The sequence below is a fragment of the Denticeps clupeoides genome, chromosome 4 (genome assembly GCF_900700375.1).
Source record: "Denticeps clupeoides chromosome 4, fDenClu1.1, whole genome shotgun sequence".
NCBI classification, from domain to species: domain Eukaryota; kingdom Metazoa; phylum Chordata; class Actinopteri; order Clupeiformes; family Denticipitidae; genus Denticeps; species Denticeps clupeoides.
The window spans coordinates 29,528,300-29,546,823 of record NC_041710.1 but is presented as its reverse complement, the minus strand read 5'-3'; the positions used below and the strand labels follow the sequence as shown (position 1 = coordinate 29,546,823).

Below are 18,524 nucleotides of genomic sequence, written 5' to 3'. Positions count from 1 at the left end.
ATAAAAGAAAGTGGTGAGCCAAGTAGTGCACGGTGCCTAAATCTGCAGGTAAACGAGGTCACAGGGGTCACTGCAGCATCCCAGATCAGCCCAGACTCTTACCATGTGCACTACATTCCCAATTCTGCACAAAATACAAACATCATAGCGTACAAAGAAAAGAAGAAATGAGCACGGTGCACTAAAGGCGAAGCATTTTTTTTAAAAGCATTTTGTCTGAATTGTCTCGGCCTTTGCCATGGAAGATGCTGCCAGGGTTCCTGCCCGGTGCGTAAAACCTAATGCGTTGTGGATTTGTCCATCAACGACAAGCTTGAAGACAGCATTTCCTCACGCTCTGCTGCAACGACCATGATACGAACCGTCACATGAAGCTTTGGCCCTGTGGACAAAATGGCAAAAGCGTTTGACAGATGCTGTCTAGAGATGAAGCGTTTCTGCAAACACAATAGAGAGAGCCGCACTGTCAGTCAACGCCGAAACGAGACGCACAGGCACTTACCGAGCCGAGGAAACGCGTCCACAGGAGGACAGAGAGAAAGGACAGAAGTGCATTTCCTTCCAGTCATTTAATCTCACCTCCGCACAGAATAAAATCTTCGTTCTGATTCGTTCAGGAGCCGCAGAGGCTCGATTCATTTCTTTAATCGATGCCAGTTGTTATTGCAAGTCACGGTTGTAGAGACGCATTTTGTGTAACCATACATCAATGTAGGCCTTTCATGCAGATTCTTGTGTTTTTGCTCTATATTCTGGCATTCGAGAGGGCTGTCCCACTCAAGGCCTTCTAAAAAATCACGTTAATGAAAGTTTGCAGAAATACTTCTATTAGATCTACTGTGACACAGTTTTTCTTTTTTTTTTAATAGTTTGAGTAGTGTCCTGTTACGTTTCTGTTAAATAAATGTTTCTATTAATAAATGAGGAATACAAACATCTCATTGTGGTTTAATCTGAGCACTGGACCAAACACTTATCTGTTGGATGGACATTAATGGAGGAGTAAGAGTGCAGATTTGCTGGAAGGGTGTCTGGGGGAGGGAAGGGGGGTTTGTGATGAGGACAGGGCGGCGACACACTCCCAGACCAACGACCAATGCGTTTCCCTTCAAATGAGCATTCAGCTAAAATATAAAAAAGAACGAACGAACGATTGGATCCGAATCAAATTGCTTCATTTATCTGAGAACACAGCGTCGCGGCATTTAAATAAAGAGACCCAAAATACACGCAAATGAACGCAAAACACACACGAGCGTGTGTGTTCCATACAAAATAATTCCATTTTGCATACATCCAAAATTAAAAACGAAAAAAGTTGCATATAAATGTGTGAAACGCGTTGATCTGTAATGCGGTGGATTCTTTAAATTTAATTACGAGAATCATAAACTCAAGAACGGTGCGTTTAAAAGAAATTTCGAGTTCAAGAACGAAAAGTACAAATTCGGCAGATTTCGGCCATCTGGAACGCGCCAAAAACAAGCGATTATAATTTTATTGAAATAATTCTGAATTATAGTGTAAATATATCACCGTATTAATCCGATTTAAACTATCTTAATTATTTCTGAAACATCTGCCACCGGCACTCGTTTTACACGGAGAACTCTGCTAAATATAAAAACAGGCTGAAGAAACAAAAGTTCGATTCGCCTAAAAATCATCATAAATAAAAAAATAAAAAAAAAGTCCGCCTCGCCCCGAGGGAAATATTAATTATTTGCGCGCTCCGCAATAATAAAAACCCGCGGCCGCGGGAGCGCGCGCAGGTGTGCGCGCGCGCGCCCGAAAGTGGTGGCACCAAAACGCCAAATCAGGGCGCAACGACGGGCGACGCGGCCGCCGACAGACGTCAGCTGGCCGCCATGAGCTCACATGCCACTAGTTAATGTTAATGGGGCGGAATCGGAATAAAAATAACGGCACCTGCGGCGGCGGGCGCCTGGACGCGGGAACCCGGGTTCCAGCAGGCCGCCGCGACGTCCGCGCAAAGCGGGGATTTTTATTTATTTATATATATATATATTTTATTATTATTATTTATTCGCGTAAAAATCCGCACGTCGCTGCGCCACGACGTCCCTTCCCGGGGTTAATTATCTGAGCCTGGAGGCGACAAGGAGGTGCGGCCAGAAGGATGGGGGGGTTGGAGGAGGGAGAAATAAACGTTCCTCCCTCCTTCCCTCCCTCCCTCCCTCCTTCCTTCCCTCCGTCACTCAGCCGCTCGCGAAAACAAAAGTTGTGACCGGAGCATGTGGCCGGAGCAGAGCGGCGTCCGCGGCGGAGTTTCTGGGCCCGGGAGCTGAGCTGCTGTCCGCACATGTTCTGGAAGGGTGACCAGTCGCTGGCCTGCTCCGCGGCGGACGACGGCGGGAATGGCTTCAGGTCCGTCTCCGGAAACGCGGTACGTGCGCGGATATATAAAAAAAAAAAAAAAAAAAAAAAAAAGAGAAATTTGTCGAATTTCTCAATAGTTTATTAACATTATAATTAAAAAATAAATAAATATGGTGAAGCGTGCAGCGTGAAAGGCCACGCGTGGAACGTAACGAAGTGGGCTTTAATTGGCAGGGGTCAGGGGTTAAAACGCGCGCGGCCACGCCGCTCCTCGCGCCTCCAATCCCGCCATTTCCACCACAGCGCGGCTCCGCGGACGCTCCTGCCCCCTTTGAAGAAGTTTCTTTATCCTTTTTTTTCTCCGCCGCCGCCGCCGCGGAACCAGGGCTCGCCGGACCGGGACTCGCCGCCCTCCGCGTCCCCGCGGGCGATGGCTCCGGAGAAGGCGGCGCTCTGCACCAGCTGCGGCCTGGAGATCGTCGACAGGTACCTGCTGAAGGTGAGCGCGCCGTTCGGACTCTGTCGCCGGGGGTTGGCTCGACGTCTCGCGTCTTGTCGTGTTCGCAGGTGAACGACCTGTGCTGGCACGTCCGCTGTCTGTCGTGCAGCGTGTGCCAGACGTCGCTCGGCAGGCACGTCAGCTGCTACGTCAAGGAACGCGAGATCTTCTGCAAAATCGACTACTTCAGGTGAACCGCGCGCCTTTTATTCCTACAGAAACGAGCGTAATAAAACTGGTCAAAACGCTGCTTTTGATTGTGTTGGCGCAGGAAATACGGAACCCGGTGCGCCCACTGCGGCCGGAACATCCACTCGAACGACTGGGTCCGCAGGGCGAAGGGCAACACGTACCACCTGGCCTGCTTCGCCTGCTTCTCCTGCAAGCGGCAGCTGTCCACGGGCGAGGAGTTCGCGCTGGTGGACGAGCGCGTGCTGTGCCGGGTGCATTACGACTGCATGCTGGAGAACCTGAAGCGGGCCGTGGAGAGCGGTCAGTGGCCCGTCCCCCGGCACCACCACGCCGCTCTTTCTGGTTGACGCCATGGCCTCTGAGGGTGTTGTGCTGGCTGACTTGCAGGGAAAGGGGTGAACGTGGAAGGAGCCGTGCCTTCGGAGCAGGAGGTCAGCCAGCCCAAGCCGGCCAAGAGGGCCCGCACCAGCTTCACGGCGGAGCAGCTCCAGGTACGAGCCGTGAAAGTTTTTTTTTTTTTTTTTTGTGTGTGTTTTGGCTGCATTTAGCTGAGCGGATTTTGGTATTTTCACCGGTCTGCTCGTGTGGCGTCTATCGTGGCTCGTAGGTGATGCAGGCCCAGTTTGCTCAGGACAATAATCCAGATGCTCAGACCCTACAGAAGCTGGCAGAGCGAACTGGACTCAGCCGACGCGTGATCCAGGTGAGGGGACCCTGCACGGTTCCGTCCACAGACCGTTCTCAGTCTTTCGGAAGGTGGTCCGAATGGTTTTTGTACTAATCTACATGGTGTGACAAACAACTTTAGATGAATCAGATGCATGTCACCTTAACTGCATTTGGCTGACGTTCTTATTCAGAGCGACTTGCGTTAGAGCTTTAAAATATCATCGGAAACAGTCTGATATACCATTCGTTTAACTCCGAACCCATTTTTAAAATTGGAAAGTACGTAAGGGCTCTAACGTTGTAATAACTGCTGTGAAATAAATCAGAATCTTTATAGTCATTGTAACTGGTATAGCCAGAGGGGTATCATGTAAAAAAATTAAAATAAAAAAGCTAGCTTAAGACATACAAATATAATACAAAATTAAATGGACTGGTGAGAGAAACCTTATTGCACATGAAAAAGATTGAGTCGCAAGTGGAGAAATGGATTAAATGTCATTAAGTGCCCTGATCGCAACGCCGTAGATGCTGTTTAGTCCTTTTTAGTCCTGGTTTTAATGCTCCTGTATCTCTTGCCTGATTGCAGCAGTTCGAGAGTGGGATGTGAGGAGTCCTTTTATGTTAATACAACGTTTGCGTAATGAAACAAAAATGCCTTCCAGATTATCTGCTTCTTCGCATTCTAACTTGAGCGTTCCTGGTTTCAGGTTTGGTTCCAGAATTGCCGGGCCCGACACAAGAAGCACGTGAGCCCCAACCACATGTCTGTACCCCCGTCTGTACTTCAGCCCGCCAGGCTGTCTCCTCCACTCATGGAAGAGCTTCAGTTCACGACTTTTGCTCCGGTGGATCAACCCATGCTGACTACTCTGCACTCGTATGTGGATGGTAAGAAGCTGCTTCGCTGTTCGGCTGTGATTGTCGGAACGGTTCATGGGGTTCACTCTTTATGGAAGTATGAACCCTAATTGTGTGTGCATAGAATTTTTACTGAGGTATTTACTTACTAAAGGGATTGACAATTTAGTGTGCTTTTCAGTATTTGCATTTTAATTGTTCGGAGTTTAGCGTTTTTTTGGTTATCTTTTTGATGAAAATGGGTTAAATCAGGCTTCACAATCTTGGACTTAATTACAAAAAAAAAGAAATCCCCATAATTTTATTTAAAAAAAAAAAGAAGAAAGTTTAATATTGCACCTATAACATAATTAAATTGAGATGCATGCTGGATGGGCGTGGCTGCAGTGGGGACCTGTGACCGCCTGGACAGGGTTTTTGTTCCTACTTTTGAAAACGTTGTAAATGTTGTGGTTTTTGGCAGTGCACTCTCCAACTTCGCTAGTGTTCCAGCCCCTGCTGCCCCACTCGATGACACAGCTGCCCATCAGCCATGCCTGAGTCCCCCGTGCCACCTACTGTAGTGTGGCAGTCACCCTGCTGGCCGCTCGGAACGGTCCGGTTCTGTGGCCAATACTGAATTTGCTCCTCAAGGCGAGAATTGAAGGAAGTCTTATGAATTGAGAGAATTTTGTTCCAGGTTTTGATGTAGAAGTTTTGTTAATATAATAATTATATTGGTCATTTATTTTCCATGGCATTTAATTTATTTTATGTATGTGACTGAGCACTTTGTTTCAAAATAAATTTATGGTGGAATTCTTAGTTCCTTGTCAGCACATGGCTCATGTTTCTTTAGTTGTATTTAATTGCTTTAAAGATATGAAGCTGACCTGAAAAGATGAAATAAAGTCAGAATTGCTGCATAAAAATGTTTGAGAATTTTACATTAGTCACTGAGCGTCGTGACTGGTTCTGGCCTTTTGTGTGTGCGGATATAACGTTTCAGGGCTGTTTATCTACTTGTATGGCGACATTAGACCACCATGCCAGTATCCCAGCTGCAAGATAAGGCCCAGTTCTGACTGGTGCCTGAAATTTCAACACTCTGAAATAAAACACAGCACCCCCTCATATATATATATATATCCCCATCCAGAGCTTCTGTTGAGCATATGCTACTAAGTGAACTTTTTGATCCACTGTCTTTGTTCTGCTTACTAAATGGACCACTGTTTATAGGGTACAGATCCATGATCGGTGTACCTAATAACGGTGCACCAACAATATAGGACTAGGGAATTCCAGAATTGTTTGAATTTTTGATAAATCCATAATTTGGACCATTTTTTGTGTGTCGTTCATTGAGGACTTTCCTTAGAGAGCTTGTGCAGTAGAATATTTCTGCGTGGCACCCATCATTTCTAGGTCTAGTGCTGGAATGCAGAAAAGAAAAAAAAATTTAATCCCACACCAGCCTCATCTGGCTATAAAACCCTGATAAACCCAGACAACATGCATCTGGCCACTTACAAACAATATACAATGTTTTATTTTGGAGGTTATGTATTTGAGGATATATTTGGTGTGTTTTTATAATTTATTTGAATGTATTTTGGTACTAAATATCATTACCCCTGTATTAATGATTACTGTTCTTTTTGCTAACATGCAGCCAGTGTTATATTTTTTAAATTTCACCATTTTGGTGAAATAGGGGCCTTGGTTTGCAAATGATCTTAAAATGTACATTTCAATCAAGGTCTTATCACCAAGCAATACACAGTCAGGAAAAAAACGAATTCACCATGTCCAATATTAAAATAACCTTTAAGTTTTATTTGAAATATTTTTTTCACATTCTTGTGGTCTCATAAGTACAAAAGAATACAAAGACATGAAATATTTGATACAAAACATCATTCATTTTATAAAATTTCACATCAAGCCTGTATAGCACAGTGCCCAAATGGCTTTAAATGTCCCTAAATAACTGGGTTTCATTGGCTCAGCTCCCAGTAAAATGTTACCTGTGACTCCGAAAACATTTTTCATTTGTCTGTACACAAGCATAATAAATGTTTGTAATAAGCAGAAACCCAGCATGACGTTTTTCTGCCAAGCATGTGCAGGACCGTAAATGTCCAGCGACATCTTCTGGTCGTGAACAGAACTGCACTGCCGACCAGGGGTTAACCCATACTGCTCAGGGAACAAAATAATAATCTATTTCCTAAACAGACATGCTTCCATTGAATGTCCTATTTCACACTGTAATAGGCCATTATGAAATCTAAAACTATTACAGTTTAATAACTTTGATTTTACATGCCACACATTGTAGCACTAAGGGCACACACACTCACACATATACATACATAATGTTTTAACTAGGACCCCCACTGGTTTGAATGAATTAGGAATGGATGAACACATGAATGTCTTCCTGTGGACCCAAGTAGTTCAGTAGTCAAAAGACTTGTTTTTCAAGTACTGATTGACTGAAATGCAATGTTATTTGAAAGTGCAAGGTACTGTTATGTCTACACAATTAAGGTGCATTTGTTTATAAAATGTCTCATAAAAAGATTAATTTCACAGTATGGACATGTTTTATCTGTAATCTGTAGAGGTGGCAGTAGACTGTAAAAGCCTAAAGAACAGCAAGTTTCCTGTTGAGCACAAATAAGTAATTTATCATTTCAAGAAGGTTGAAATAAATGTTAAAAGTTTGTTAAAAGGTTAATGCATGAGCATTATATGGTCGTGTAACATTCACAGAAATGTAAATATAAATATGGAAAATGTAAATTGTCAGCACAATAATGCAGAACATGTAGGCTGTCCCTTGAGTCTGAAAGGGATTCAAATGAAATGCAAAGTAAAGAGGATTTGATTTAAAAAAGGTACATTTTAGGTGGATATTTCAGAGGTATAGGCTCTAGTGTATGGGGAGTTTTGGTGGTTTTTGGTGTATTTCTGTAACTACGCGAACACACCCCTAGGGCTACAAAGCCTCTTATCTTTATACAGTACAACGTGTGTTGTCTTGCTGCGTACTTATTTATCTCAGACTGCATAGTGCCTTCAACTCGAAGCGGGTGCGTTGAGACCGGCCCCGACCGCAACACGTGGAACGTCCTCCGCCTCCCCGGTTTCACCATGGTGCCCAGTAAAACAGTGCTGTAGGATGAATGCATCGTTGTTTGCGTGTGCTTGGATTAATGATGATGTGTTTCTTTCTTCAGTACAATACAGTCCTCTGTAATGATCTTGTTTAAACGCTCCCAGCAAACGGAAGTTGCTAAAATGGTACCACTTGATTAAAGTAAACAAATCAATTTTGCCCACATCAGTAGTAGGTCTCAATTAAAAAAAAGTGTAATCAGGCCCGCTTCGACGTCCTTACAAAAAAAAATTAAAAATTTTAACATGGAGAGGAACAACAACAAAAAAAAAACAATCTCGACAATCAACGGCAAATGCCCTGACGTTGGGGTTAAGATCTGCCAATACAATTACCACGTCTGCGTTTTGTCCTTGTCGTCTCAGAACCTGACGTGAAAATAGTCCTTGATTCCGAGGGCATCTGCTCATCTGCACAAAGATATAAAATTCCATACAAACACGGGGTCTTTTGGGGCCGGGCGTGCCATCGTCACCAGCTGCTTTTTACAGAGTCCGGACGTAAGGCAGCTGTTAGTATTTCCGAGATGAAGAGTTGAGTGCGGTGTGGAAGAAAGGCAAAGGCTCAGTGTCTTCAACAATGTTTCTGAAAGAGTCTCTCGTCCAGGTAAACGCGTGAAGGGTCCAGCTTTCCCTGTCCAGTGCGCAGTGAGGTGCAGAGAGGCCGCGGTGCAAAAGAAAATCAAAGCCACAGCATGTAAACGTCATGCCAAGCATAAAAAAAAAAGGAGCGCCGATTCTGGTCACAGCCGGGACTTTTTGGGACTTTCAGACTTTCCCAGAATCTTTTGGAGATCCGGGGACATGAGGAAAGGCTTAGCCGGTGTCCCATCGTGCCTTTCTAAGTCTTCACCTAAACACAGCACGTCAGAGGAGAAGAGAAGCAGGTGAGATGTGGCAGCCTGGTTGCCAATGTTGGTAGAGGTTTCTTATTGCAAGAGAAGACATTCCAAAAATTCCCAAAGCTGGAGCCACAGAATTCCCTGCTAAATTGTTGTCTATCACTATTCCTATTACTTGTTTTCCAGATGTTCAAATATAGTAAATAAGTATCAACTAGAACCAAATGTTCCCGTTAGTTCACGTTTCTGAAGTGCCAGTTGCAGTAAAATGGAGTATTACTAATTATTACAAATCCAGTCAATGATGTGGTTTTTATTTATAGGTGCTTGTTACTTACAGAAACAAAGGAACAGGGTGTCCACGCACATTGCATAGACGCTGAAGAATCCATGAGCAATCAAATACGACCCAAATATCACAGTCTGCAGCGGTACAATAAAGAGCATGAATCACTGCAAAAGTACACGGCACACTGTACAACGTAACAGACATATTTAGAAATGTGGTGGATGCCAGTCATTTTTCTACCACGGCTCAGTCTTACCAACACAGGCACCCAGTAAAAATGTAAGACGGGCACTTCCTCTTGGACTATGGGAATCTTGTGTGTGAAGAAAAAGAATCCAATCACACCTATAATGGGAAGAGCGAATGATGATCACACCTGTGACACAATCAACCAATCGCCACCCACCATCAGGAGAGGAACTCACCCACACTCCCGGCTATCAGCACCTTTCCGAGGAACAAGAGAAAATCAGTCACTTTGTCTAACACCGCCACCCTGTGTGAAGGAATATGGGAAGAAGCGTGAAGGTGCAGCTTCAGAGCTGCGACGAGAGACTCTTAACTGCGAGAATGCCGGATCTCACCTCACTATGTTTCTCATCAGCAGGTAAAATGCCTCTCGTGCTGAGGTGCAAAAGTTTGTCCCGTATATTGCAATCTGGGGGGGGGCAAAACGTAAGTGATCATTACCTATGGATATGTTGTTATTCTGACTATAATCTTGGTTATCATCCTCACCATAATGTAGGCATTTCGGTTTATAAAGCGGATGAAGCGCTCAAGGCACCAGAAGCAGCATTTCAGACAGCAGAGCAGGAACCGGGCGGCGGCATTCTGAGCTCCTGAACAGGGAGAGCACTATACTCAATAAACACTATACTCACAGTCTGGTGTGGATATTCCATTTTTAAAAAAATGTCTTTCTTCTCACTTCTAAATGCTGACCAATATGTACCTTATTTTAAGACAATAACCACACTTAAGCAACATACTTTTTCTCAACGGCATTATAATACATACATTAATTCTTTGGTACACTGAAGTGAAGACTGTTTCTGTGAAACACCCCTGTCCACCGGGGGTGATAGTAGTAACACACTCGCCTATGAACCAGAAGACTCAGGTTCAAATCCCACTTACACTTAACCCTAAGTTGCTCTGGGGGGAGACTGTCCCTGTAACTACTGATTGTAAGTCGCTCTGCTTAAGGGCGTCTGATAAATGCTGTAAATGATTACTTCATTAATCAAGATTATTTAGAAAGCCTAAAATGTATTATTGATGAAAACTGAATATAGTTATGATGTAGTTGTGTTTGGACTAGCAGAAATGAGCTCAAAATTCTGTATCTGTTAACTCTAATCTAGTAGCATCAGTCACAGAGTTACCAATAGCCCTGCAAAGTATGGAACACACTTCACATCAGCATCAATGGTTTGGAGCACCCACCTTTCAGCTTCTGATCGAGGTACTCCAGGACTATTCGGACGACTTGGACCACAGCTAATATTAGAGAACCAAAGGCAAGTGATCCTACATGATACCTGCAACCAAACACAAAAAATGTAATTGGGATGTTCAAATAAACACACAATTTGGATTAATTAAGTTCATGCACAAAAATGCTTTTTTTCCAATGAAAAACACAAGGATTTAAGTGAAATGCAGCTTTATTTTAAATGGCTGTAATTTTCACCTTGAATTTAGTCAGTTGCTTGCCAATAGAAAAGCGCTATTTAAAAAAAAGCTGAATTACTACTTTCATTTGTATATGGTATATATTATGGGCAGTGATGGCCTGGCAGCAAAGGGAAGGGACCGTCCCCACACACTGCTCCCCAGGCGCCATTCATTTCTAAGAAACTGAATGGAATTCAATGTATTGGTTGTTAAACATTGTCATTAAATTATATTTCAACAAACAGGAGAGACCAAATGTCACTTATCACGTAAGGTCAGGAATGTGTTCACCTCAAAGCCCTGGCAAAGGATGAGAAGACTGGGCAGATTGGGATGTCCGCCGGCTTTTTCTGAGCCCAGTAATAGGTGGCAAAAGCACCGGCGAGGGTGCACTGACCCAACGCTATGGTAAAGTTCACCAGCCACAGGAAGACCAGCAAGTTGCTCAGCTGTAGAATGAAGATGTGGCGATGGTAGAGGCTTTCTCCACCATAGAAGGCAAAAGAGCACTGGGACCCAGTACACTGCTGGGTGATGTTGGTCTTGTTAAAGGTCTATCAAAACACATAAAAGTTATTAAAACATATTCATTTCCAATTTATTTCCAAATATACATGCATTAGAACTATAGACCAAAAGTTGTACTGAAAACAAGTTTATTAAAATAAGAATAGGTATATTTAAAAGTCAGTATTGAGAATTACGTGAATGAATCACTCACTTCTGGATTGCAGGTTTGATTTGCATACAAGCAGTCTGGATTCGATGACATGACTTTGTAGACTGGCTCTCCTGAGGAGGCCAAAAATCTAATAAAATACTCTGATTAAGGTTATTATGTTACAAAGGTAAAAAAAAAAAACTGCTTCTTGTTCTGTTTATAAATCCCTGTTGTAGCAAGAGCACCACCTAGTGGATCACATTCAAACTATAAAAGAAAAAGCGATTGTTTTTGTCATTGTGAAAGACTGCAGCACAGCACACAATGCACACAACAAAATGCGTCATCTGCATTTAACCCATCACCGTTAGTGGCCAGCCATGAAAGGCGACCAGGGAGCAGTGTGTGAGGATGGTGCCTTGTTCAAGGTGACCGCAGTGTCACCTTGGTGATTCGGTATTTGAACCCGTAACCCTTTGGTTAAGAGTCCAGTTCCTTACCCACTAGGCCACCACTGTTTATTTACACAAATATTTACACATTAGAATTGTAAATCGACTTATATTTGTTCTATTGAAGTTTACTCATATATTCCTTTTATTCGGGGACAGGATACACGGCTGTCACAGCCCAGTAGGAGAAGCAGACAGCCAGCAGGAAGAAAGTGATGATGGGGTAGAAAAGGGCAGACATGATATAGCCAATCGCCCTGCACAGAAAACAGAGAATAGAATGTTAGTTCTCGTACAAGTAAAAATATGAAATGCACTATGATATAACGCAGCGTAGCTGGGTTTAAAAGTGCTTACTTGCTGCCCTCCTTGATCAATGCAATAGCAATCCGGACCCTGTTCCTCAAGAAAATCAGCATCAGAATGATGGAGGCTTCAGTTACACCCAGAAATATTACTGAGATAGAGAGACAGCAAAAACAAAAACATGAATGAATCAATATTTGGTGAATATTGTACAGTGGCCATGAATGAGAAAACTTGCAAGGCAAGGATTTATTTACACAGGACACTCAAACTCAGGAATCATTCAACATAAATAAAGGAACAATAAAAATGTATGATCAAGAAAAAGGAAATCATCTCAGGTAAAATCAGATTTTTTGAAGATGGCTACACTGGAAAATACATTATATTACACAGGAGACTGGGAATCTTTTCAATAAGCCACATTTGATATTTGATAAGTTACATGCAGTAAAGAGCCTGAAGGCCACACAGCTACCAAGAACTACAAGTCATGTTTGCCACAAAGACAAGAGAAGACTTCTGAGTGTCAAGGTTATAAACAGAAGAAAACAGACCTCATCTTACATGAAAACATTATATCACAGTCACATATAAACTAGCATTTGATGGGAGAACCTGAATTCTCTGCTACGCTCCCTCCACTGGCTCCCAGTAGCTGCACGCATCAGATTCAAAATACTGATGCTGGCCTACAAAGCCAAACATGGAGTAGCACCATCCTACCTCACAGCCCTTATTACACCTCGCACTGCACCTCGTATACTCCGAGCCTCCAGTACTGCTCGCCTGGTCCCTCCATCTCTGAAGACACTCATCTAGACTCTTCTCTGTCTTGGACCCTGGGTGGTGGAATGAACTTCCACTTGAGGTCAGAGCAGCTCAGTCGCTGAGTATTCTCAAATGGCAGCTTAACACCTTCCTCTTTACAGAATACTTAGTCTAACTTGTTACTTTCTTATAGTTTGACTTATGTAAAGAAAAACTAAAACCAAGCAAATAAAATGATTTTTTTATTCATAGTTTGAGTCCTAGTGAACCAGAACTGACTACTTCATTGATGGTAACATGAAAGCAAGATGTAAGTCACTCTGGATAAGGGCGACTGCCAAATGCCACAAATGTAAATGTAAATGTGTATTCTCAGTACTGTTACTAAGGGTTGTGGTTGTGCTTTTGGAAACCGCAGAACTGAGGAAACCCACAGGGAAAACATGCAGACTCACATCCTTGGAGGTCTGAGGCTACGCCACTAACAGCTACACCACTGTGTATTATAAAATATTAATAATTACCTAGCTGAAAGTAGTGACCCCAGAATTATTTCACTCAACTTGGCCTTAAAGTATGTCTAGAATTAAGACAAACCCAAATATTAATAACCATCTTCACTCACAGAAAACCAGCCAGGTCTGACTGAGCTGGAGGTAGACACGGAAGTCTGTCTGGAAGCCAAGGTCGGAGATGGTCATGTCGGCACCCGACTGGTACCTGAGGATGGAGAACTCCTGGTAACAGTGCCAGATCCCTACCAAAGAGATACAGCAGTACATAAAACAGGTTCATATGCACCAGCATCACTGCACTGAACTCAGGCTCCTTACCATAGGCCACCACCACTATGACACCAATGATGATGAACCAGAGGAGGATGCCTGCTGTGAAACGTAGCAGCAGGATGAAGATCAAACTGACCACAAGCGCTATGACCAGACCTCTGTCACAAACAGAAATGTAGAACTTTAACTAACAACACTAGATGCCTGTTCTACAAACAAGGCTTGATTGTAGATCATTATAGCATGATTTATGTCAGAAGTTTAAAAAAATAAGAACTTACATTAAGATCCAATACCAGGAGCTGGCATAGTCCTCCACAATCTTTATGCCTACTTCTTTGGCATCGAGCAGGCTGATGATCCCACTGCAGGCAAAAGAGGAGCATCTGAATCTTTAGAATCTGCTATCATACAACCATATGCCTCCTTAGGCTTCCTCTACAAACATAAGCTTTTCTGTGGCAAGGAGGAGGTGTTTGGCTAAACAACTACAGTCAGTAAGAACATCTACTAAAGCCTGAGAGCAATGCCTTCTGAAATATAAATTAATACAGAACATCAAAAAATAAGGCACAATAGATAAAACAAGTCACTTTTTTTGTAATTTGGTGTAATTGCTAAATAAAACCGCCCTATAGACATCCTGTGGCAGAACTAAACTGGCTATGGCTGAGCTTCTTTTAGTGAACAATCTATCTAACCTCGTATTGATCTCATAACCCTACATTGTACTTAGGCATGCCCCTAATAAAAATTGGACCTGAAACCTTCAATGCAATAATACTAAAATGAAAAGTTTGAATGAAAAATCAATTACACAAGATATTTTCAAAATAATATTACAAAAAAAGTATTTGTCACTGATTGTGCAAGTTGTCCCACTTAAAAAGATGAGATAGGTCTGTAATTGTCATTGCCAACCAAGGTTATGTTCCAAAGTACTGAGGTGAATATTTTCTGCACCATTATACAAATAATTTTTTAAAAACCACGCAATGTGATTCCCTGGATTTTTTTTACATTTTGTCTCTCACAGTTGAAGTGTACTATGATGAAAACCACAGACTTCTCTCATCTGTTTAAGTGGGACAACATGCACAATCGATGGCTGGTAAATAATTTTTGCCCCACTGTATATATGTGTCAAAAACATCTTACGTTGCAGCATCTTTAAGTTCAGTCACGCTCCTTATGACATCCAATGAATCTTTGAAGACAGTCTTATTGGCAACCGTTAGGGTGCCGTTTGTAGTGACGAAGTCTGGGAAGCAGCGCTGTAGAACTACAGTGAGAAACTTTGTCAGGATATGAGTTCACACAATGCCATATATATATTTGCGCTCGGGGATTCATGTTGCTTTTATTGCTGTCATCTTAATATTGTGTGGACTATATATATATGATGTGTGTGTGAACTATATATATATGTGTGTGATGTGTGTGTGTACTATATATATATATATCACACATATATATATATTAAGATGACAGCAATAAAAGCAACATGAATCCCCGAGCAAACACAGATTTTGCAGGTTCTATGGTATCAGTGATGCAGAAGAATGATGCCATGTGTGTTTTTATTTAATGAAGCTGAATTAGATGGCCACGATGACGCAATTGACGTGATGATGTGCTGGAACACAGATCACTGCTGAGCAACACCACAAGAGAAAGAGTTTTATACATGATGGAGGGTGCTGAGAGCTTAGAGATGAATATTCAGTAGCCTGTGTCAGTGGGTTAATGGTTATTTCAAGGATGCACTTACATGGTCTACTTGGCACTAGCATTGATGGACAGTCCTCGTCTCGTAAAACATGGGTGACTGCCTGATGAGTGAGCGAGAAATAAAGAAAAACACACTTGTATGTCTATACACCAGAAGGAATAACGGTAAAGCGGGTGCAGGAGAAGGTGGATTTCCACAGTGACTGTTAGAGCATGTATAGCTAGGCGTGCCTTGAATAAGAATGCACTTGTGTGACCAGTATATAAACCGCAGCACCCATTTGCAAACGTTGCATTTACATTTACAGCATTTATCAGATGCCAGAGCGACTTACAATCAGTAATTACAGGGACAGTCCCCCCCTGGAGCAACTTAGGGTTAAGTGTCTTGCTCAGGGACACAATGGTAGTAAGTGGGGTTTGAACCTGGGTCTCCTGGTTCACAGGCGAGTGTCTTACCCACTAGGCTACTACCGCCTACACACTAGGCTACTACCGTCACACAGGATGCTCGTCGCACCGGTGTATCCCCTGGCGACACTCCATTACATCAGCATTATTTTGTACGTACCTTTTTTGGGTTGTTGAAACCTGGTCTGCAAAACTGCTTGTAGTAATCCCAGTGGCTGCGATTAAACTGGTAATGAAACTGCATGTCTGCATAGGTTGCAAATCGGTCTGGGCACTTGGAGACACACATCTAGAAAAGCCAATCAAATACATAAGTTAAAAACAGAACACCATAGACAACTTTTATTTCAGTCACAATTTGATTTAAATGGTGGTGCACCAGTCAAGGAACTTCAACAACTTCTTACCTGAGTGGTCGGGCACTGGAGGTTTATTAAAACAGCAGGATTGGCACATTTCAATATGTTGAAATAGAAGAGTATGGCTTTCTTTCTAAAGAAAAAGAATAAAAGAGCACTGATTTCTTTACCAAGTAAATATCATATGAACACATTAAACAAATCTCACCATACAGTTATAGGCAAAAGTTTTGTGAATGACAAAAATACTGGTTTTCACAAAGTTTGCTGCTTCAGCGTTTTTAGATGTTATTGTCAGTTGTTAATGTGGTGTATTGAAGTATAATTACAAACAAAGGCTTTTATTGACAATTACATAGATTTTATGCAAAGATTCAATATTTGCAGCCTTGGCCTTTTTTTTCAAGACCTCTGCAATTCACCTCTGACATGCTGTCAATCAACTTCTGGGCCAAATCCTGACTGATGGCGACCCATTCCTCATAATCAGTGCTTGGAGTTTGTCAGAATTTGTGGGGTTTTGTTTGTCCACCTGCCTAATTGGATTAACTCCAGGGAGTAGTTTTTTTATCCTCTGAGCCACTTAGTTATCACTTTGTCCTTATGGCATGGAGCTCCATCATGCTGGAAAAGGCATTGTTCTTCACCAAACTGTTCTTGGATGGTTGGGAGAAGTTGCTGTCGGAGGATGTTTTGGTACCATTCTTTATTCATGGCTGTGTTCTTATGCAAAATTGTGAGTGAGCCCACTCCCTTGGATGAGAAGCAGCCCACACATAAATGGTCTCAGGATGCTTTACTGTTGGCACGAGACAGGACTGATTGTAGCATCACCTTTTCTTCTCCCAACAATCATTTTTCCAGATGCCCCAAACAATTAGAAAGGGGCTTCATCAGAGAAAATGACTTTACCCCAGTCCTCAGCACTCCAATCCCAGAACTTTTTTTACTAAATATGATTCTGATGTTTTTTGTGGAGAGAAGCGGCTTCTTTGCTGCCCTTCTTGACACCAGGCCATCCTCCAAAGTCTTGGCCTTACTGTGCGTGCAGATGCACTCCCACCTGTCTGTTGCCATTCCTGAGCAAGCTCTGCACTGGTAGCACCCTGATCCTGCAGCTGAATCATCTTTAGGAGATGGTCCTGGCGCTTGCTGGGCTTTCTTGAGCACCATGAAGCCTTCTTTACAACACTTGAACCTCTCTCCTTGAAGTTTTTGTTGAACTGATAAATGGTTGATTTAAGTGCAATCTTAGTAGCACCAATACTATTGCCTGTGAAGCCCTTTTTATGCAATGATGACTGCATATGTTTCCTTACAGGTAGCCATGGTTAACAGAGGAAGAACAATGATTTCAACCATCACCCTCCTTTTAAAGCATCCAGTCTGCTATTCTAACTCAATATATTGTAATTCGCTCTTCTATGCTATTCTAGTGCAATCTTTTCATGGATTACTTTACCTCCACGTTTCTGGTCCACCCATATAAATAGTTCCAACCCGTAAACATTCATCAGAAGAGCTTCATAATATGATCAGGAAGATAAAACCCTCTCCGTGTGAATTATACCCCCTCCCAACGTCCCTGGTTCAAACCCATATCGCTGTCTTAAGTCCCCTGATCACCTCTGTTATAAATCACTCTCTCCAAACCAGTCACGTTCCTTCTATCTTGAAGAAAGCCATCATAAAACCACTACTCAAAAACACAACCTTGACCCAGATGTTCTTTCTAATTACAGGCCCATCTCAAATCTTCCCTTCAAATCCAAAGTGCTTGAGAAAGCAGTAGCCATCAACCTTCAAATCCACCTAAAACTTAACAACCTCTATAAAACATTCCAGACTGGTTTCTGGTCTGCAGAGAAACTGCACTTCTAAGAGTCCCAAATGACCTCCTGAAATCATCTGATGCATCCTCATCCTCCTGGATCTATCTGTAGCATTTGACACTGTCGATCACAGAATTCTAAACCGGCTGAACTTCAACATTGGACTCACTGACACTGCCCTTTGTTGGTTTAAATTCCATTGTGCTGATGACATAGCTTTACGTCAATGAGGTGATGGTTGTGGATGAATGCCCCAGCTGTAACCACATCTTCATTATCACCATCATCTCCGTCAAGCTCAACAGTTCCAAAACTTGGGGCAGTGGCGGCCTAGCGGTTAAGAAAGCCCTGTAATCAGAAGGTTGCCGGTTCGAATCCTGAGGTGCCACTGAGCAAAGCACCATCCCCACACACTGCTCACCGGGTGCCTGTCATGGCTGCCCACTGCTCACCAAGGGTGATGGTTAAATGCAGAGGACAAATTTCACTGTGTGCACCGTGTGCTGTGCTGCTGTGTATCACAAGTGACAATCACTTCACTTTAAAACTGAAGCCATCCTGGTCGGCACTCCTCACCAGATCAGATCAATCAATGATAACCTGCATCACCTTTTCTGGTTCTATAAGCATTTTCATCAGCAGTAACCAATCCTGGTGTAAAAATTGACCCCCAACT

The 18,524-nt window shown here is 42.7% G+C and overlaps 2 protein-coding genes across 3 annotated transcripts in view; one reads left to right on the top strand and one right to left on the bottom strand.

Annotated features, from left to right (window-relative positions):
• Nucleotides 1–2,217: 2,217 nt before the first annotated feature.
• On the top strand, nt 2,218–5,850 carry LOC114787688 (LIM/homeobox protein Lhx8-like). The gene is made up of 8 exons (XM_028975483.1): nt 2,218–2,407; nt 2,726–2,839; nt 2,908–3,029; nt 3,111–3,331; nt 3,419–3,522; nt 3,639–3,734; nt 4,411–4,591; nt 5,025–5,850. The coding sequence occupies exons 1-8, from the start codon at nt 2,324–2,326 to the stop codon at nt 5,099–5,101; spliced, it is 999 nt and encodes a 332-aa protein (XP_028831316.1). The 5' UTR covers nt 2,218–2,323; the 3' UTR covers nt 5,102–5,850.
• A 504-nt stretch (nt 5,851–6,354) lies between these two features.
• Nucleotides 6,355–18,524, bottom strand: part of slc44a5a (solute carrier family 44 member 5a) — a 55,151-nt gene continuing 42,981 nt past the window's right edge. For both annotated transcript variants that reach the window (XM_028975481.1, XM_028975482.1), the window contains 18 exons: nt 16,065–16,149; nt 15,818–15,946; nt 15,287–15,347; nt 14,674–14,797; nt 13,797–13,880; nt 13,561–13,673; nt 13,353–13,484; nt 12,008–12,107; nt 11,815–11,907; nt 11,259–11,346; nt 10,829–11,091; nt 10,307–10,401; nt 9,596–9,699; nt 9,442–9,515; nt 9,283–9,353; nt 9,114–9,202; nt 8,907–8,991; nt 6,355–8,579 (listed from right to left, as the gene is read on the bottom strand). In XM_028975481.1, coding sequence (XP_028831314.1) covers nt 8,470–8,579; nt 8,907–8,991; nt 9,114–9,202; nt 9,283–9,353; nt 9,442–9,515; nt 9,596–9,699; nt 10,307–10,401; nt 10,829–11,091; nt 11,259–11,346; nt 11,815–11,907; nt 12,008–12,107; nt 13,353–13,484; nt 13,561–13,673; nt 13,797–13,880; nt 14,674–14,797; nt 15,287–15,347; nt 15,818–15,946; nt 16,065–16,149 — 1,900 coding nt within the window. In that variant the 3' untranslated portion in view covers nt 6,355–8,469. The remainder of the gene's footprint in view (nt 8,580–8,906; nt 8,992–9,113; nt 9,203–9,282; nt 9,354–9,441; nt 9,516–9,595; nt 9,700–10,306; nt 10,402–10,828; nt 11,092–11,258; nt 11,347–11,814; nt 11,908–12,007; nt 12,108–13,352; nt 13,485–13,560; nt 13,674–13,796; nt 13,881–14,673; nt 14,798–15,286; nt 15,348–15,817; nt 15,947–16,064; nt 16,150–18,524) is intronic.

What these genes read in the sequence shown, in the direction of transcription:
- LOC114787688 (XM_028975483.1), top strand. Translation starts at nt 2,324, where the DNA reads ATGTTCTGGAAGGGTGACCAGTCGCTGGCCTGCTCCGCGGCGGACGAC. An exon ending in GAAGCGGGCCGTGGAGAGCG is followed by an intron (nt 3,332 to 3,418) that starts GTCAGTGGCCCG and finishes GCTGACTTGCAG; the next exon opens with GGAAAGGGGTGAACGTGGAA. An exon ending in TCAGCCGACGCGTGATCCAG is followed by an intron (nt 3,735 to 4,410) that starts GTGAGGGGACCC and finishes TCCTGGTTTCAG; the next exon opens with GTTTGGTTCCAGAATTGCCG.